Below are 17,483 nucleotides of genomic sequence, written 5' to 3'. Positions count from 1 at the left end.
TCTTTACCGTCTTTCAGCTGATGTTTTGGTTTAATAACAGATTTTACAGTTTGGTCTTGATTAGCGGCTCAAACACAACTAAATAATAAATCTGTGAGGATTCACCTTAATTTTTTCTGTTCCGACATAACTCTGGAAAGAATATCTTCAGTTTTTTGGACTGACAGGGTAAATTAGCATAAAGCGTGGAGGTGTATCATTTATTCACTGTGTTAAGTGTCTCTGCTTCTCTGTCGGCCTTGAAACTGCATCGCTCTAAAAATACCACATGCCGGCTGTTCACATTTCCTCAGCACGTTGCACAAAACGCACGCCTCAGATCTGGTGTCTCTTCGTCGTGATCTGTTGCTTGTGGTCACTGGAGGTTGCCAGAATGTCGATATTGACCTTGACTCTTTCTAAGGTTTAGCCGTTTGCTATTGGATGGATCAGAACGGACTTTCTTGTGTCTGCAACATAGGGCCAAATCATTTGTGGATTTTTTTTTTTTTGCTGGATTATTACGAATAATACAATCTTTTATTCTTCTGTGCTGTATCTACACATTTTATGTTTCAGCCCATGTGTGATTGCAGGAGTGCTGAGGATTTCACAGACAATTTGCAGTCACGTGCAATTTGAAGACAAGGGCTTTGAGCTCTGGGAAACTGCCACAGGCTTTGCTAAGTATTTTTCTTAATTACCACATTAATCAAAAGAGTAATTAAACGAGAGCTGTGCTTGTAGCCCCACATGTAAACAATGACACTCTTCCACTCACATATGTGCACATCACACTGGTTGGTATTTCCACTGTTTTCAGGATGCTGCTCTTTCCAAAAACTTCTTATTTCATGTGACACCAGAGTGGTTTAAAAATGAGAATAATCCAGAATGCATGCGCTTGTTTCCTGCGTGGCTGAGGAGCAATTTTATGTTTAAAAAAAAAAAACCTTCAGTTCTGTTTTTTGTTTCATCTTCGTTCCCACTGTTGAGTTATTACTGTAAATACAACGAGACAGTTGCCTGATTCTGTCACAGCGCAATCCATTTTTAGATGCGAGAATAAAACATTCAGGTATCTTTTCCTGGAGGTTTCAACTTTGCTCTGCAAATTAACACAGGATAAGACGAGAGGATGTTCCTGCTGGTGCAGAGCAGCCGTTCTGTCAAACCTCACTATATTTTAGCAGAAACCAGAAATCGTGGATTTCTGACCAAGGCTCTGGTTCTGTTTAACAAACGGCTGCAGACGGTTCACCGCAGCTCCCACTCATGCAGAGTTTGGCGGATTTGCATGCGTCCTCTGAAAATTACAATCCTGTCCGTAACCTGCCGGAAACCCCTCAAAGCTCCACGCTGAGCTGAGTGACATGAAGATATCCACACCTCCCATAGGGAGACTGGGTTGTCTCCTGTCTGGTATATCTGGACGAGCCCTGTCCCCTACTGAGCATTTGCGTCTCACTCATGCACAAAGCTGTCATTTCCCAAATGCATCAGCCCCCCCCCCAGAAAGGTGTCACTGGGGATTACGGGACACCTCGGGGGATTAAAAATGTTCTTGACTGGCCGCTTCACTTACTCCCAGAAGTTCTTTTATGCGAGAGTATCAGTAGAGAGTACACGTAGGTCCATATATTAATGTGTTGTGTTTGACCTTGCAATGTCCAATTAAAACGACATATCTTATCATGAAATGTCCTTTTTAAAATGTCATATTTTTCAGATGAAAGCAATTATCACTGTGGTGGAAATGTTCATTTGCAGCTCGCTAATGTCCAGAGTTTTTAATCAAGCAAAGGGAGGACGCTTAAAAAAACAAAACAACACAGCCCAGTATGTGCTGAGTGCATTAATCCTCCTCCTCCTCCTCCTCCTCCTCCTCTCCTGTCTTCGTCTAATTAAGGGTCATTCTGTCTCCTGGCCACATTAGGACACAGCACACCAGTCCCAACCCACATAATTAAATGTTTTTTTTGTGCGAACCATCTGGAGACCTCATCTCTTTAAACATGCATGTCAAATTGATTCCTTAATAATGTTTATGTTTCTTCTCAGTGCTTTATTATCATCCAGGATTAGCTATTTATGTTTACTCTGCATTCATCAGCAGCAGCAGCCCCCCCCCACACACACACACACACACACAGAACAACAACACCCGTAAGGTAGGAGAGGAGCAGATCAGCCAAGCAGCAGGCAAACCAAACAATGTGAACTTCAAAGCAGTGGATGAATTTGATGTTGGAATAACCGCGTCTGTTACTGTTAGTGCATCGGTAAACTGAAAAAAACAAAACAAATCTTTGTATTGTCTGATACTCGGGACGCAGTCTCGTGCACGCCGAGGGATTGTTTTTGTTGGCGCTGTGGGATTTTACGGCTCATTCATGCGTCAAATATTATTAGCAAAAACATGCCTCACCGGTAAATAGCCTTTCTTTGCTGCTTTGTCAGGCTCACGAGGACGTTTGCAAGGTTTTTCTTAAAACAAAGACATAAAGTGGTATTTGCTCTCGTTGTGTGTTTTTCTTTCCTCCCTCTCACATTTTTTTTTCCCCCCAAACATCATCGCTCCCTTTCATTTTCCCTTCAAATGCTGTTGAAATACAGACATACATGCAGTCAGAGGAGCGTCCTGCCTTTCTCATTCTCTTTCTCTCTGAGTGCAGTTGAGGGGATTAGTCTGTGCCTGAGTGCCTAGAATAATGATCACTGCAGCAGAGAAATACATTTTCACATTTCAGGAGATAAGGGCAGGCAATCTGCAAGCAGAGGACTTAACCAGCTCCCTGTGGCTTATTGTGGAGCTAACAGAAAAGTCACCACCGCCAATCGCCAACAACCACGCTACACCGTCACCTCTGCAGAAGCACGGAGAACACCCACTGCTATCTTTCCCTCTGTGAGGGCCATCAGTCACTCTGGAATGACACTGGAATTACATTCGGAAAATCTTCTAACTATGAGACGCTATGTCCCCATTGGACCACTGTTCAATTTCTTACAGCGCCGGTTCATTTTCCACAAAGAGATCAAATCTGGGATCATTTCCCTCAGAGAAACCAAATCTAATATTTCAGTTCAAAGATAGCGTGATGTAAGGGCCACTCTCACTTTCAAACTCAATCCAGTCTCGTGTCGTCGGCTTCCCAGAGTGGCCGACGTGCTGAGAGGCTCCTTAATTACAGAGAATTCAACTTTTTTTTTTGGGACATTTATCATGAGGGGAATCCGGTCGGACTTTGTAACGACAGAAAAGGAACACAAACACCTTGACGAATGAGAACTGGATCTCCACATCAGAAGAGGGAAAAGCTGTACAGTGCCAATGTGGCAATCTACCTCAATGGAACAGCTTGTTCCTGCTGTAACCCACTTCTCAACAAACAAGAGGAGACACAAAAATGCCAAGTAAGCTGTTCCCTGGGATCAAAAGATTCTTTTTTTTGCAGTCGCAGTCAGTTCAGTAAAATCCTACCTTTCCCACATACTGTGCTTTTGGTCCCATGTGTTCTTCTAAAACAAAGAACTGGTTCCAGATCCAGCCACGCTTAGGTCTGTGGTGCACCTCCGTCTCCCCGTTGGCCAATTTGGTCTGGTTCTTGGAGGGCACTTTAGACGGGACATGGTGGCTCGCACCGTAGCACCTCTGGATGAAGCAGAGGCACACCAGAAAGGGACAGATACAAGAGGTGGCGGATATCCTCATGGCGGCACGCGCTTTTGTAAAGTTATCCCTGTATTCCAAGGTGGAGGGGTCCTCCCGCCACCACCGCCACCACCACCACCACCACTAGCCACCGCTGCAGGTCCGTGATGTAGTCCAGGCAAAACAGGGATCTAAATCCAAACGAAGGAAACCGTGGTTCTGGTAGCTCCTCTAAGGTTCATGGCCCAAAGCCGAAGGTTTATCGAAGAAAAACAAAAAGAGCAGGATGCGTTTACATTATGGAATTTCCCGGGCTGTGAGATGCGCCGCAAAAAAGGGACGTGAACTTCTGGGTAGTTCTACCAAGAGCAAAGGTTAATCCCTGGAGCCATTCTGGATTTCCTGGGAGAGAAAGAGAGAGAGAGACAAGAGGAAAGAGAAACACACAGAGATTAATTTGACGGATAGAAGAAGAAGCTAAATGTCCGCTAATTCCCTCCAATTAAATTGCGACTCATAAATCCTTTCAGATGAGGATGTGCACTTCAAACTTCAAAAATTCTGCTTCAGTCTTCCCACCATCCCCCCCCCCCCCCATTATGCAGATGACACAAACTAGTCTGGACTTCAGGAGCTGTTGCTGTTAAGGGGTCGTCCATGCCTGTGAGGTCACAGCACTGTTTGGTGACCGACGCTGCCACGTGAGGTCAGAGTCACGTATCACAGCAGAGCAGCGTCGGCCCTGAAACTCAAAAGGATGAGCTGGCTTCATTAAAACATCTGGGATGTTTTAACACAACCGGGGCAGACCGCGAGGCTTAGCGTGCGCCGCGGCACGGTGAATAATAAGTGTGGCAGGAAGAAATACATTTACTATGATAAGCGCAGACATCAAGCCACTCAGACGTGGAGCGGAGGGTGATTTTTAGAACGCACTGGGACGGAAAAGACAGAGGGAAACAGTTTTTCTAAATCAAAATTATATATTGAAGGTGGCACTGAGGTAGTAAATAATAACTGCGAGCTTCGTCGGGTTTCTGTGTTGGCGAGTGAACCTCGGCTCGTCAGGGCGCCACCTTTGCATTAAATGTGCACTGCACCCCTGAAACTCCGAGGAGACATTATGGAGAGTTAAGACGTAACTTAAGTGTTGTTATTTAAGTGCTGCTGAAGCATGAAATCGCTGCTCGCTCATTTTCCTTTTTTGATGAGACAAAATTGCATCGTTTGACATTGCTGCTCCGAGACGCCTTTCAATGAGATTTGACAACGAAAGAAAGTCTCATTAAAGCTTCTGTGCAGGACGATTTGAGGACTTCCTTAAGAGCAGACCACGTCGAGCTGGAGATTGCTTTGGTAGTGAAGGTGCATAGAATACAGGCTCTGGTGATTGTACTTTAAAACAACTGTACACCTGCCGGGTGACAAAATATTCTCATCTCAGAGAACTTTCAGCCGCGTTGACTGTGTGACAAACACGTCCGCCCATTGTTATTACAAGGGCTCCCCCTGAAAGTCACAGATGAAAACATCAGACCCCTCAGTGGACCGAGATTCCTCACGTCGCTCGTTTCTTTCTTTTTATGTGAGTACTACTGGGAACATTTCGCTCCCCTGAAGTAGCTGCAGAGAATTCCACTGCCTGTCCTGTCTGTTTGAAGCAGAGTCTATTAAGAGGTTAATAAAAACAACCTCAACAACATCAAATATTAGATTTTGAGGATTTATCTTGAAAGCTACAGAGACATGACTGCTTCTGACCGCGACACCGACTGACTGGTCTGACCAAGAAGTTGGATTTATTTAGGAAAATGATCAATTAATTCAAAATCCAAATAGTTAGTTCCTTCCTTGAACTGCTGATACATTTGTAAATCAGGCTCAAACCACGAAGCAACCTCCTCAAGAAAATGTGTAAAGGAAATGTTAGATTTCAAAAAACAAAACCTGGAAAATCAAACCAAAAGAGAGTGGGAGTCACAGAGAAACAAAAGAGGAGTGGGGTAAATAACAATGAGCAAACAACACATTAACAGAATAAGCAAAACCAACAACACAAACTCAGAGAACCAACTGAAGGTGTTGACTCTCTGACAGCAAACAACCAAGTGCACAAGGAAACCAGACGTCCTTATAAACCCTCCAGCCTCAGCTGCTGATGGAGATCCCAGCTGCACCTCATTGCTCCTGATGAGCTGGGGAACCTGTGGCCTGGATTCTGATCTGCACATCATCTCCACGGCCATAACAATAAAAAGAGGTTCGATCTCGCAGACTTGGATCAGGGGTAAAAACATGACACGGTCTTCCGGTGAAGACGTGAAGGCAACAGCAAGTTAAACCCTCGCTCTCGTCATCCAGGGTGGTGGATTATGTTGAAAAGCTTCTTTTTATGAGGAAACTGTCTCTGTTTCAGTGGATGTGCTTCAAACGTCTGCGGTGAATTATGACAGAGGTCAACACAGTAAATAATTTAAAAAAAATTACATTTAGGTTCCTTTTCCCTCAATAATCATAATAACAAGAGGAAGTAAACACATGGTGAAATAGTGACTCGCAGCAGGCGGGGGGGCCCGACGTTCGAAGTGCTGCGGAGTGGCAGCTTCGTGGGGATTAACGAAAAGGACAAACACATGTATTTGATACTTAATGGGATATAAGAGCTGACAGACTTCAAACGCTGCTGCGTACAATGCATGTGACAGCATTAGAGCGAAACCTTAAAACGAGACGCTAATGCAACTTACCACTGTCGCACACTTTGAGGGATAATAACTGACTTTTTTTTATTTTTTATGAATATAAATATTTTTACATATATATGGATTAAGATGTTCTTAGAACCCTCTGACTAATCCCCATGTTTTATATATCTCTACATGCAAATTATCCAGCTCAACTATATTTGTTGTTGACTAAGTGCAGCTGTTGTAATGGACAATACCTGCTGCTGGCTCAGGCTGTGAGAGTCTGTTCAACATCCACTTGGATTAAAGCAGCGGAGGATAAATACTCAGGCAGACACCGAACATGTGTAATCTGGAGAAAGATCCTCATCTGCATAGGTGCAGCTACACCCACATCCTGCTGTAGCTGGGGGAACGAAAGCAAAGATGAGAGAGTGCACTTCTTTAAGGCTTTTCTTCTCGGTTCAAAATCATTTTTTTTATGATTCAATAATATCTTGATTCTACCTTTGGAACCAATTTCCCTGCAAAGTCAAAGCACTGGTGAGAAAATTGTAGGTACCTGAGTGAGTCAGGCTGCGTGTGTCAGAATGAGAATATCTTTTCCAGTGGTTTCACTTTTGCCTCCTGGGGCTCTCTTCAATCAGTCTCCTAATTGTCTGATTATCACGCTGATTCTAAGCAAAATACATTTCAGGGAGCCATGAAATCAACAGCATCTGGTTCTGTCAATGGAAATAATTTGCCCCTTTTATGTTGATGATATTGTTTTGAGCAGCCTGCTGCCCAAGGCATGTTTGTATATGTGCAGCGTTTAACAGGATGGGTTATGCACAGCGGCAGCCACCAGGATCTTTGGCAGGGTGCACACAAGATGGCTGTGTTTACATGCAATTCTGTTGGTTTTGTTGATGCTGCTTTTACAGACGTGCAACAATCTTTGTTCATACTTTTCAATAAAAACATATAACTGGACGACATGGTTGTCATGCTACAACTTTCCCACTGTTTTTCTGCAGGAAATATTCACTTGAGCACTAAACCTGTGTTCATATGTTCAACAAATACAGTATGTTCTCTTCCAGCAACCAGAAGGTCGGTGGTTTGATCCCCAGCTCCTCTTTTCAGCATGACGTGTCCTTGAGCAAGACACTGCCCCGATGACTGTGCCAGCTGTGTGTGTAATAGAAGAAGAGCTGCATGAATGTATATGAACGGGTCAATGCCACTTGTACTGTAAAGATTTATTGATGAGCAGACAAAAACAATCTGAATCTATAAAATCAGAATCCTACAATGTGAATATTTGCTGTGTTTCATATTCTCGTTTCTGCAGAAATACTGTGACAGAAAAAAGTAAATCTCAGGGAATCAGCATGGTCACGTAAACAATCCCAAGTGGAATAAAATTTCAGCTGTAGGATAGTCAACAGTTCTCGCACGTAACCGCAGCCACTGATGACACCGCGGGAGGGGAAACACTTTAAAAGCCAGAAAGATAAAGTAAAACGAAAGACGGCAAGAGAGGGAGAGATGTCGAGCGAGCAGCAGAGATGCAGGTTGGAACAGGCTCCCGTCACTCGCTTCTAATAGCTAATGTTTTGGCCTCCTGCTGGATGCTCACCCAGTGCATTCGATTTCACAGCATCAGCTCTGTGCCGATGTCAAACACCAGATAGCGCAGGACCGGGGCAGGTCAAAGCACATATCGCCGAACCTCTGTCTATCATCAAGCTCAAAGAGGAGCAGCCGGGAGGAGAGACAACCACGGCACAAAGAGTCTGTTGACTTTGCGCCTCGTCCGAAAAAGAACAAATACAAATATTTTCCACCCGTTCACAGGGTGGGTGTGTTGCCTGTAGTCTCGGGTAATGTTTCGCTGAGCTACGGTGAGTAAACAGGAGGATTAAAGCGAGTACAGGAAAATACAAACAGCGGAGGAGAAAATTAGTGACACGGCAAAATATCTGCCGTGTTTGTCTGCAACGGTGCTGTGAAATGTTCCCGAGGCCTGGGCACGAACGTGTGTTCTGCTGAATCAGACGGAGCTCTGCATGCAGCTGAATGGAAAAACACGCTTCGAGACAAATCCTGCGTGTTCTGGTCTCGTTCGCATTTCTTGTTGTAGGCGACATGGCTTTGAACATTTTGGAGTTCAAGGACTGAGACGGGGAAAATCGGAACTGAGTCTTGGCAAAACACAGTAAAACAACACGGGTGCATGACGTACTCTGATATGTCTGGTGTTTGATTTAAAGGATTAGCTAAAAACAGATTCTGCCTAGTTACTTCCACTCTAAGCCCGCCTGTTTCTGAATTAGCTGTTTGCTCGACCCGTGCAGATTCTGGCTGCAGGTTTATTTCTGTGACTGTTAAAAGTGACCTGCAGTAATTGAGCCGCTGCAAGTAAACACCTGCTGCTGGACCCTGAAGCCGCGGCACCGCTGCCGTTCAAAATCGGTGAAGCTCGACTCACTACGCAGAACTCCGAACCGTGATTGACAATGTTCGCTTACACTGTTCCCCCGTTTCAACTCAAAGTTTATCACGTCCGTCCAAATTCAACGCTGCACTTCCTTTGGTTTTTGAGATGTAAGTCACATACAGGGTGAGATTTCTTGAATTGTAAGACAGAGATATTTCCTGTAAAAATATCAGACACATCACAAAAGAGGATTTTTATCTGTATCACTCGCTCACTTTCAGCTCTGCACGAGAACCATCATCACACACCCTGTGCAACATATTGAAAATGCAAACGAAGGTAATGGTTATGTTTATTTTATTTTTTAAAGCAAAAAAAAAAAAAAAGGTTCCTGCATCTAAACAATGAGCAGTGATCGTAATAAATATTCACGGTTGGCGTCGTATTTGCTTTGGAACTCGACATGCATTCTTTCCCTGACTCACCGACGGTCATGTCAGTTTGTCAGAGCTGCCAAAGCGCGTGTGATTGATCTGTACCTGTTCTGCTTTTGCACGGAGTCTTTTTTGGGTGATCCGACCCGACTCGGCCCGTTGTTTGTGAAAGGAAGCAGATTAGTCCGATCAGCTTCTCGAGCCAGACAATCCTCTGAATGTGTGGCACACCCTCGAGGTTCCGTGAAATTGGAGGAGACAAACAGGTTGGAGAGCGGTGCCAGCGACTCAGGGGGGTTTAGCCCGGCAGACTGTAGCGTTTCCCACGATGCCATCTTACGAGGAAAGGGAATCACTGCTTGCTCAGACTGATTGACTGGATTGTTTTAACCGGTTCTACAAATACTGTCTTCTTCTTATGAGACGCTTGTTTCAACTCCCATCTCTGTGTGAGCTATACTGTACACGGTTAGGTATTATCATATTCTTAGTTTTTGCATAATCTTTCTTACAACCAAAACAACAAGGGGTGAAAACACAACACACTGGGCGGAGGTGATGACAAATGGAGCCAAGCACTGACTAGTACCTACAACGGAGTACATGGTCTCATGCTGTTACTTTAGCTACTTTCACTCAGCGTGAGATCTGAAACGTTTCAGGTGCAAAACTCGGCGTAATATCTGTTCATGTATCACCTCAGTCACCTCCTGCAGGCACCGCCTTTTTCTGCCACCATCACCGCAGCAGCTTCATCAGTATACCCCGACTGAGTATGTTACCTGATGCAAACATGTCGTTATGGAGGTTTCTAAATTCTTGGTAAATATAAGTACATTGCTGTTTTATCCACGGATCAGGGAGGTCAGGTCATTAAAATGAACACTGCGATTAACCTGATAAATCATGAATGAGGGAAACATTACTGACGTTCTCGAGAATGTGAGGCAGCAGATCTGTGGTTTGCTGCAGCTGCTTGTCGGAAATATGAACCAGCAACTCGTCACACGTTTGCTTCACCTTCAAGCATCCCCGAACCAAAATTAATGGCACCAATCTCATTTCCTCCCTGCCACTGCTCTACACTACAACTCCACTCCATTTAACCAAAACACATTATACCTCAATTTAAGCAGCTTCCCAGCAGCACATGATGGATTTTTTTTCTCTCACTCCAAGTTAACTTCAGCTCTATATTCCAACACCTGCGAAAAAACGACTTTCATCACGTTACATAACCCGAGACAGAAAACAACTTTGAGATCGTCTAATAATCACGACCCCACTACCCTCGACTTGTCTTCTTGTCAAATAGACATCTGAGGAGCTGAGACTCAACCCTGTCTTCTCGCCTTGAAAGTGAAAATAATTTAGCTTTAAGGCTACAGACAATACAAACGTCTGCATGACATTTTAAACGAAAATGGAAAAAACAGGCTGTCAGATAAACTTGTGCTCCTGAGTATGAGGACAGTTGAAGGCCTCTGTGTAAAGAACAGCCCGGACGACATTAATATTTTGGGTCCAATGCAAATACCAATGTATCTGTAAAGAAATTGCCAATATAATGTTGTACATGTATGATATATATGATATTTTATATGATAAGGATGGGCAGTAAAACATTATCAATAATTAATACAATTTCATAAACAGCAATACAATAAAATAACAGTATATATCGATATAAGTAGTGTTGGTTTGCAAAAACAACATGACTTTTATTGTGATAATTAAACACATTAACTCTCCGAGCTAGACCAAACTTATCATTTCTTCAAGATCTAACTCTTAAGAAATGTGTCAAGATTGCTACCATCTCCCTCGTGGATAAACAAATCCTGAAACACAACAGACAAATTCTCCAACCTTGCATTTCAGTCTTTTTCAATTCACTTGTGGGTAATTAAAAGCAATAAGCAGCAGGCTTTTAAACACAGATTAGGCCGGAAGGTAATTAGGCCCATTGCAGTAATGACTCCCACTGAGTCATGTGGGCAGGATGGTGTGTCAGTCACCCCCTCCCACCATGTCTCCCAAAGTCAACAGCAACTTGTCCTTCCAGTGCGCTACCGTCCAAACGCCATCTGTCTTCACCCTCAGCTTTGATTACCACAAACCCAAAACTCAGTGCACCTCACACAGCTTGCCGAGCCAAAGGTTTCCGAGATGAGAGCCTCCGATGGGTTCATCTCCTCGTGTTTACATGCCAAGCTAAACAACCTTAATTATATTTGTCAAGGAGGAGTTCATCCTCAATTTTTTTCCCCTTCAAATTAGAAAAACATGCCTTCGCTCGTCTTCCCCGCTATATGTTGTCTGGCTGCTTAATGAGAGCTGGGCGGAAGAAGGAAAATGTCCCATCTGTTGTGTGTTTAATGGCTGAATTCTTGAGCTCTCATCACACAGGATGGAGCAGACAGCACCCATCTGCCGGCCACTGCAGGGAGAGAGAGGACGCAGTTTTTCAACTAGCATCATCATCATCATCATCATCATCTCTCCGCTCCGACCGCAACGCTGCCGCACGACATCCAGACACGGGTCCGTCAAAGTGATGTGAACGAGACAAACTGCAAACGCTCGAATGCAGCGCTCTGACTCACCATTATTAGAGTCGATCTGTAAAATGTAAACATTTGGACAAATTGCTTGGTTTGTCTGACAAACTCTAAAACCCGCTGATATTTAATTCATGACAACATTAAATGATTATTTATTAACTTTGGTTCCGCACTTAATTTTGGTCAGTTTATGATTATCCACATTAACGCTTCTCTCAACAAAATGTCGTAAACAAAGATTGTTTTTCAAGATGAGAGGCCGAAGCATCTCCATTTCCCCTGGTGGCGGAACGCAGCCTCACCTCCTCCATGTTCGTGGATGGAACGTGGAAACTCCAAATCACTGTTGCAAGGTGGAAATGTTCCTAAAGCACACTTTAGATATTTCACCATCAGGTATCTGAAAGACCACGGGCAAGCCCTGCAACAGATCATGGAAAAAACTTCACGGTTACGTGTTTAAGGAAATTTTAAAGTCGGATCAGCCGAGTCTGACTTAAGAGAGGGGGTGATTAAAACCGAATCACCTTATATAAGGCTTGAAATCAGTCTGATGGTATAACTCAGGACATGTAATTATACTGTGACTCAGGTTGGACCACTTGTTTACAAATGGTTTCCTATAAAGACATGAATTCATTTTGTTTTGTCATCCTCGAACAATAAAATCACTAAATCCTCTAATTTAATAAGCGCTTTGTCTTAATAAATGACTTCAATGATTAATGAGTTGTAGCAATTGTTGATAAATTTCAACGAATCAATGAAGTGACTAATCCTTTCTGCACCACTTGGGCGAGCCTCTAGTGCTTTTGGGATTGAGGTCGCTCGGTGCCGAACAGAACAAGAGAAAAAGCAGCCAGGTGGATTGAGAGTGAAAATGTATTCACATCCCCTGCAGCACTTGGTTCTCTTCATGTCTGCGAAGTCTAAATTCGGGCCGAGGCAGTTTGGCAGGCTTCGCACTTTTCACACATGCTGAAACACACGGAGCAGGTGGGTTTTACAACAAGGAGAGGGCCCCTGTGCTCTCATCCACAAAGTAGGGCTGAGGCTATTCACATTAGCATTTCATACACAGATAAGCTTGCTTTCCCGCTGCCAGGTAGATTCCCTCGTGAGAGGTTGAAGTGCGGGAGATTTGGGGGCTTCGCAGATGCTCGCCACGCTGCTCTTCAGGTGCCAACAGAGGCTCATGGGAAAGAGAGTGGGGGTGGGGGGGGGGGGGGGCAAATATGCCACCTCATTGTCCAAATAAAGAAAAAGCCGGTGATGTAGACGGCAGGGAGATGAGGAGGGGAAGGGTGAGGAGACAACACAGTATGTTGTGTGGGCCAGGCTCTGTGTGTGTGTGGAGGGGGGGGGGGGGTGTTGCGTTATCGCACTCACACTGTTTTTTCTCTCGATGCATTAATACCAACGCCGTCAAAATGTAAACCTGCTGCAGCATCATGAGAAAAACAAAGACAATCAGCTATTTACAGAAACCTGTTTCTGCCCCAAAATGAGAATCACGACTTTCTCACTTCGAACTGAGATTGTGATTTTCACACACTTTGTTTTCTCTTTCTCTAAATCACCGGTGGAGTTTTCCTAAAGTGTTTCTTGTTTCCTTCTTGTTCCTTCTTTATTCTTTCACTGTGTTACTTTAACAGATTGTTCTGAAGAGAGATTTAAATATTCGGCCCTCTAAATAACTGCAGTTCTCATTCATTAATCTTGCATTTTATTTCTTGATTATCTCTGACAAGGACTTAGTGTTTTCATCTGCAGTTGTTTGTTCGTCAGCCGGATTAAAACGAAAACTACGAGACAAATTATGACAGAACTTGCGAAAATAATGTGATTTTGGTGCAAATGCAGGATTTATTTCTTCCAAATAAAAATCAGGATCAAGTGAATTCAAATGTGCAAATGTCTAGTCGAAGTCGAGTCCATTAAATTCCCGTCTGACTACTTTCAGTTGATGGTTAATCAAAATAAACAGTGTTTGTTTGTATTCCAGGAGCCGTAAGAATTGTGAGCAGCCGTAATAAAAGAAATGGTCAGTCTGACTTGTTTATGAACTTTATAACTGCGTTTGTAAATTAGACTTTACTGCCTGTGCCTCTGTGGTATTGGACTTTGTTGGCCGGCGATGGGCCGGCTGACTCACTCCTGTGTTTTTTTGCACTCCTGAGTATTTTAACTCTTTTTAATTTTGGTATTTTTGGATTGTTGTTGTGTGTAGGTGTGCAGTCGACAGTTTGTGCACTTTGATCGTGTAGTCAACATCTTGTTTGGACAAATTAACTCTCCTGAATTGAATTTAACTCCGCCACAAGTTTCTATTGCCTCTGAAAAGCCATAAATCCCCAACAAATTAAACTTGTCAGAAAACCTCATCTGACAAGTGTGAACATTTGCCTTAGTAAGTACTTTTTGATTATAAAACTTGTTTAAAGATTGTATCCTAGAAGTATCCAAGACGTGGCCATCGGAGGAAAAACTAGTGAAAATGAATTCTCGATGGTTTGGAGAGTTTGTATTTCTGTCTCTCAAACACGTTAGAACAGGATTCAGTTGCTCTTTATAGAAATTATGAGCAATAGATCTCCAACCACATTCACACCTGACACTATAAAATGTCCTTCAAACAAAAGGTTTTATCACCACGAACATAAATAAACTCGGGTCTGAGTAGCAACTGCTTGTCTGGATTAATAAATACGGCTTCTGACCCAGGTTTCCCGACTTGTTTAGATTCATTTCAGCACATGGAAAGCTGTTTGACACTTTGGCACAAGATTTGATGGTTTGGCACCAGCAGAGTACCCGGGGCATGGCAGCAGCCAGATGTTGTTACAAAGTGAATGGTTCAATCACAGTTCTGGAGACGGTTCTAAGAAAATCTGCTTTCACACGACGCCACCCAGCTGCAACACTCACAGCGACGGAGCGGCCGCATGAATTAAACAACGACCTCCATTCATTGGGAAATATAGTAAATGTGCGAATGGTGAAAAGATGCGTGTTTGCACTATTCTCCGTCCTGGACGTCTGACTCACTCACTGCACCGACTGCACATACACACCCTCTGAAAGACTTCAACCATATTAAGGTCAACTATTGCTGCGTTTTAATAAAAGTGTTGACCCCGAGCTTTTGCAGAAATGTTCAAGAGATATTATTAAAATCTTCACTGTCGTCTTAACTCCCCCCCTCCCCCAGGCTTGCCTCTCATCCACCTCAGATCTGTGAATCAGTAGGGACGCCGGGTCCAGCTCCCGCCCCTCTCCCCATCCCTCTCATAAATCGTTGGCATGGTCCAATTAACATCTATCTCACATTTTCACATCCCGGAGAAGCACGTGAAGGCTGAGCGGGTCTGACAGGCCCACAGCTCACTAATGTTTTATCAGTGAGACACATCAGGGTTCCTCTTTGCACCGATGACATGACAGCACACTCTATGGCTTTTGTATTAGAGTCCATAGTGCGTTGAGAGCGACACTTACAAAGGCAGTAAATGTGAAATATTAAGTGAAGGTAATTTGTTTTTCAGATTTCTTTTGCAACTTTTTGAACCAGAACTCAGGAAACAAGTTTAATCTGAGACTTGTATCAACATGCTCTGCTTAACTCTCCTTGAGCGACTTGAATGTCTATTTATTCTGTGTACGTCTCACGGTATGAAAGTGTTAGCGGAATGCCTAAAGCTCAGAATGTAAATCTAGAGGGGGATAAGTATGATGAAGGATGTGCCCAGGTGAATAAAAACACAGGCGTCTCCTTGAAGAAGCTGAAACCTCCCGAATGTGACCAAAAGGCATATCCACCGCCCCGACGCTTTTAAGCAGAGAACAAAATAAATACTCAGAGGCAGCCTGCAGGATCCCAGGCAGAAACGCACAGCGATTACATAATGACGGTTCATCCTTAAGAGCTATTTAAAACAGGGAAGAGTCTCTGAGCAAACACTCACAAATGTGACATGGAAATCCACCCCCTCCCTAATAGGACATTAACTATTCATGCAGCATATTGGCAATCAAACGGCTTTGTCTTCATGGGCTTGCAGAGACACTCTACCCATAAAACTGTGGACAAATATGCAGATAGGGAATATTCTTCTCTGTGTCCCACTGCAGCAGAAATTTCCTTCCTTTTTCACTTAACACATTTTTCTGCTACATCAAACTTGAAAGCCACTGCATCTTTCTCTTGTCTGCATTTAGATCAAGCATTCCTGCAAAACTAATTTCAAGCCTCTTTTTTTTCGTTGGTATTTTCATGTTAAATCAGACTCATCTCGAGCAGGTCAGTGCGATGTCTCTATAGATGGCGGCGTGTTGTTCAAATGTAGGCCGCGTTGATCTACTTATCATAAATGACACGTATATTCAAGTCACATCTTTGAAAACTATCATCGTAGATATCATGGATGAAGCCATCACGAGCTGGATATTTATGATTCATGGAAAATTATGACATTTTCTGGGTTTTAACGCGACCGACCGTCATTTATTGTGTTTTGCTGAGGTCAAAATGCTGCAGTCTCATAAAAATGCTCCGCCATGATCAAACTTCCTTTTTATAATGCTGGGGTTGTTTTTTTTTTTTTTTTTTAAGGAAACGCTTTGCCGCCCATTCGTCACTGCCAGTGAGGGCAGGAGATGAATCATTCTAATGTTGCTCTCACTGAAGAAACCCACAGTGCAATAATACCACAGAGTTCTCTGTGCCCCACTGTACGCAATGAAAGTCAAAATAAAAAAGAGTGGAGATGATAACAGGCCAGAGAGGACTTTATTTTCCTCTGTGCATTAATGTGTTTGGAATGCGCAGATTAAACCAGGACAAGAGTTTGCTGATTAACTTTTTTCCTCCTCCAAGACAAGTGAAATGCCTCCAAGGTGTTATCACTTTCAGATTGACTACCATGTGCCTCGGCAACACCTACCTGGCTGATGAGTTCATGGAAAACACCCTCTGGCTCTTACCACGTGACTCCTGATTGGCCGTTACCGTTCGTCTGGCAGCCTGTTTAAGCCGATGGAACCATATGGTCTGTGTAAGGCCTTGTTCTGACTGCCAGCTCAAATCTGTTCTCTGTGTGCGCATGTCCAGCTCGGCTCCAGATTGATTTTAGACAAACTGAACAGGAAAAATCCTGAAATGAGATACTTAAAGATCCAAACCACATTTGTAGAGATTACTTTGAACTGCATTTCCTCATCTCACCTGAGTTTAACAAATGGGACATACAGGAAGATATCAAATGTTCTAAAAACTGTTTGCTACCGTCCTCACATTGAATCTTTTAGTTTCAAACGACAAGACACAGAAGTTCTCCATTTCTACGATTCCCTCTGAGATGCTGCAGAAAAACAAAACATTTCATTTCAAGATCGATTGTGTGAATAATGTCTAATTCTGTGCAGCTGTAAGTTATCAGTGAGGCTGTTTCACTGTAGATTGGAGCAGCGGTGATGAAGCAGAAATACAATTAGCTTAAAGTAGCAAGCTGAGAGATTTCCTATAAGGTTTTTGTGTAAATTATTTTTGCAAAGCAATAATATGTAGAAAACGTGTCAAAAAAATGTTGATAGTTAAAGGTGGTGCCATTTCTCCTCTACCCAATCACTACTAATGCTCAGTAATCTCTTATTTTTAATGCATGAATTCAAAATACGGTGTCAAAATGTATGTGTGTGTGTGTGTGTGTTTGCTTGAGCGTTCACGCTCCCACCAGAGAA

General features: G+C 43.3%; 1 protein-coding gene across 4 annotated transcripts in view; it reads right to left on the bottom strand.

Annotated features, from left to right (window-relative positions):
* LOC109642232 (cadherin-18) overlaps positions 1-17,483 on the bottom strand; it is a 124,902-nt gene that overhangs the window by 44,583 nt on the left and 62,836 nt on the right. For 3 of the 4 annotated variants that reach the window (XM_069512923.1, XM_069512922.1, XM_069512921.1), the window contains exon 2: positions 3,464-4,036. In XM_069512923.1, coding sequence (XP_069369024.1) covers positions 3,464-3,694 — 231 coding nt within the window. In that variant the 5' untranslated portion in view covers positions 3,695-4,036. Of the gene's footprint in view, positions 1-3,463; positions 4,037-6,578; positions 6,604-17,483 lie in introns of those variants that run through there. The other variant, XM_069512924.1, reaches the window with a different exon arrangement.

The sequence above is a fragment of the Paralichthys olivaceus genome, chromosome 17 (assembly GCF_024713975.1).
Source record: "Paralichthys olivaceus isolate ysfri-2021 chromosome 17, ASM2471397v2, whole genome shotgun sequence".
Taxonomy (NCBI): Eukaryota; Metazoa; Chordata; class Actinopteri; order Pleuronectiformes; family Paralichthyidae; genus Paralichthys; species Paralichthys olivaceus.
Note: the sequence above shows the minus strand (reverse complement) of the source record. Positions and strands in the feature narration are given on the sequence as shown.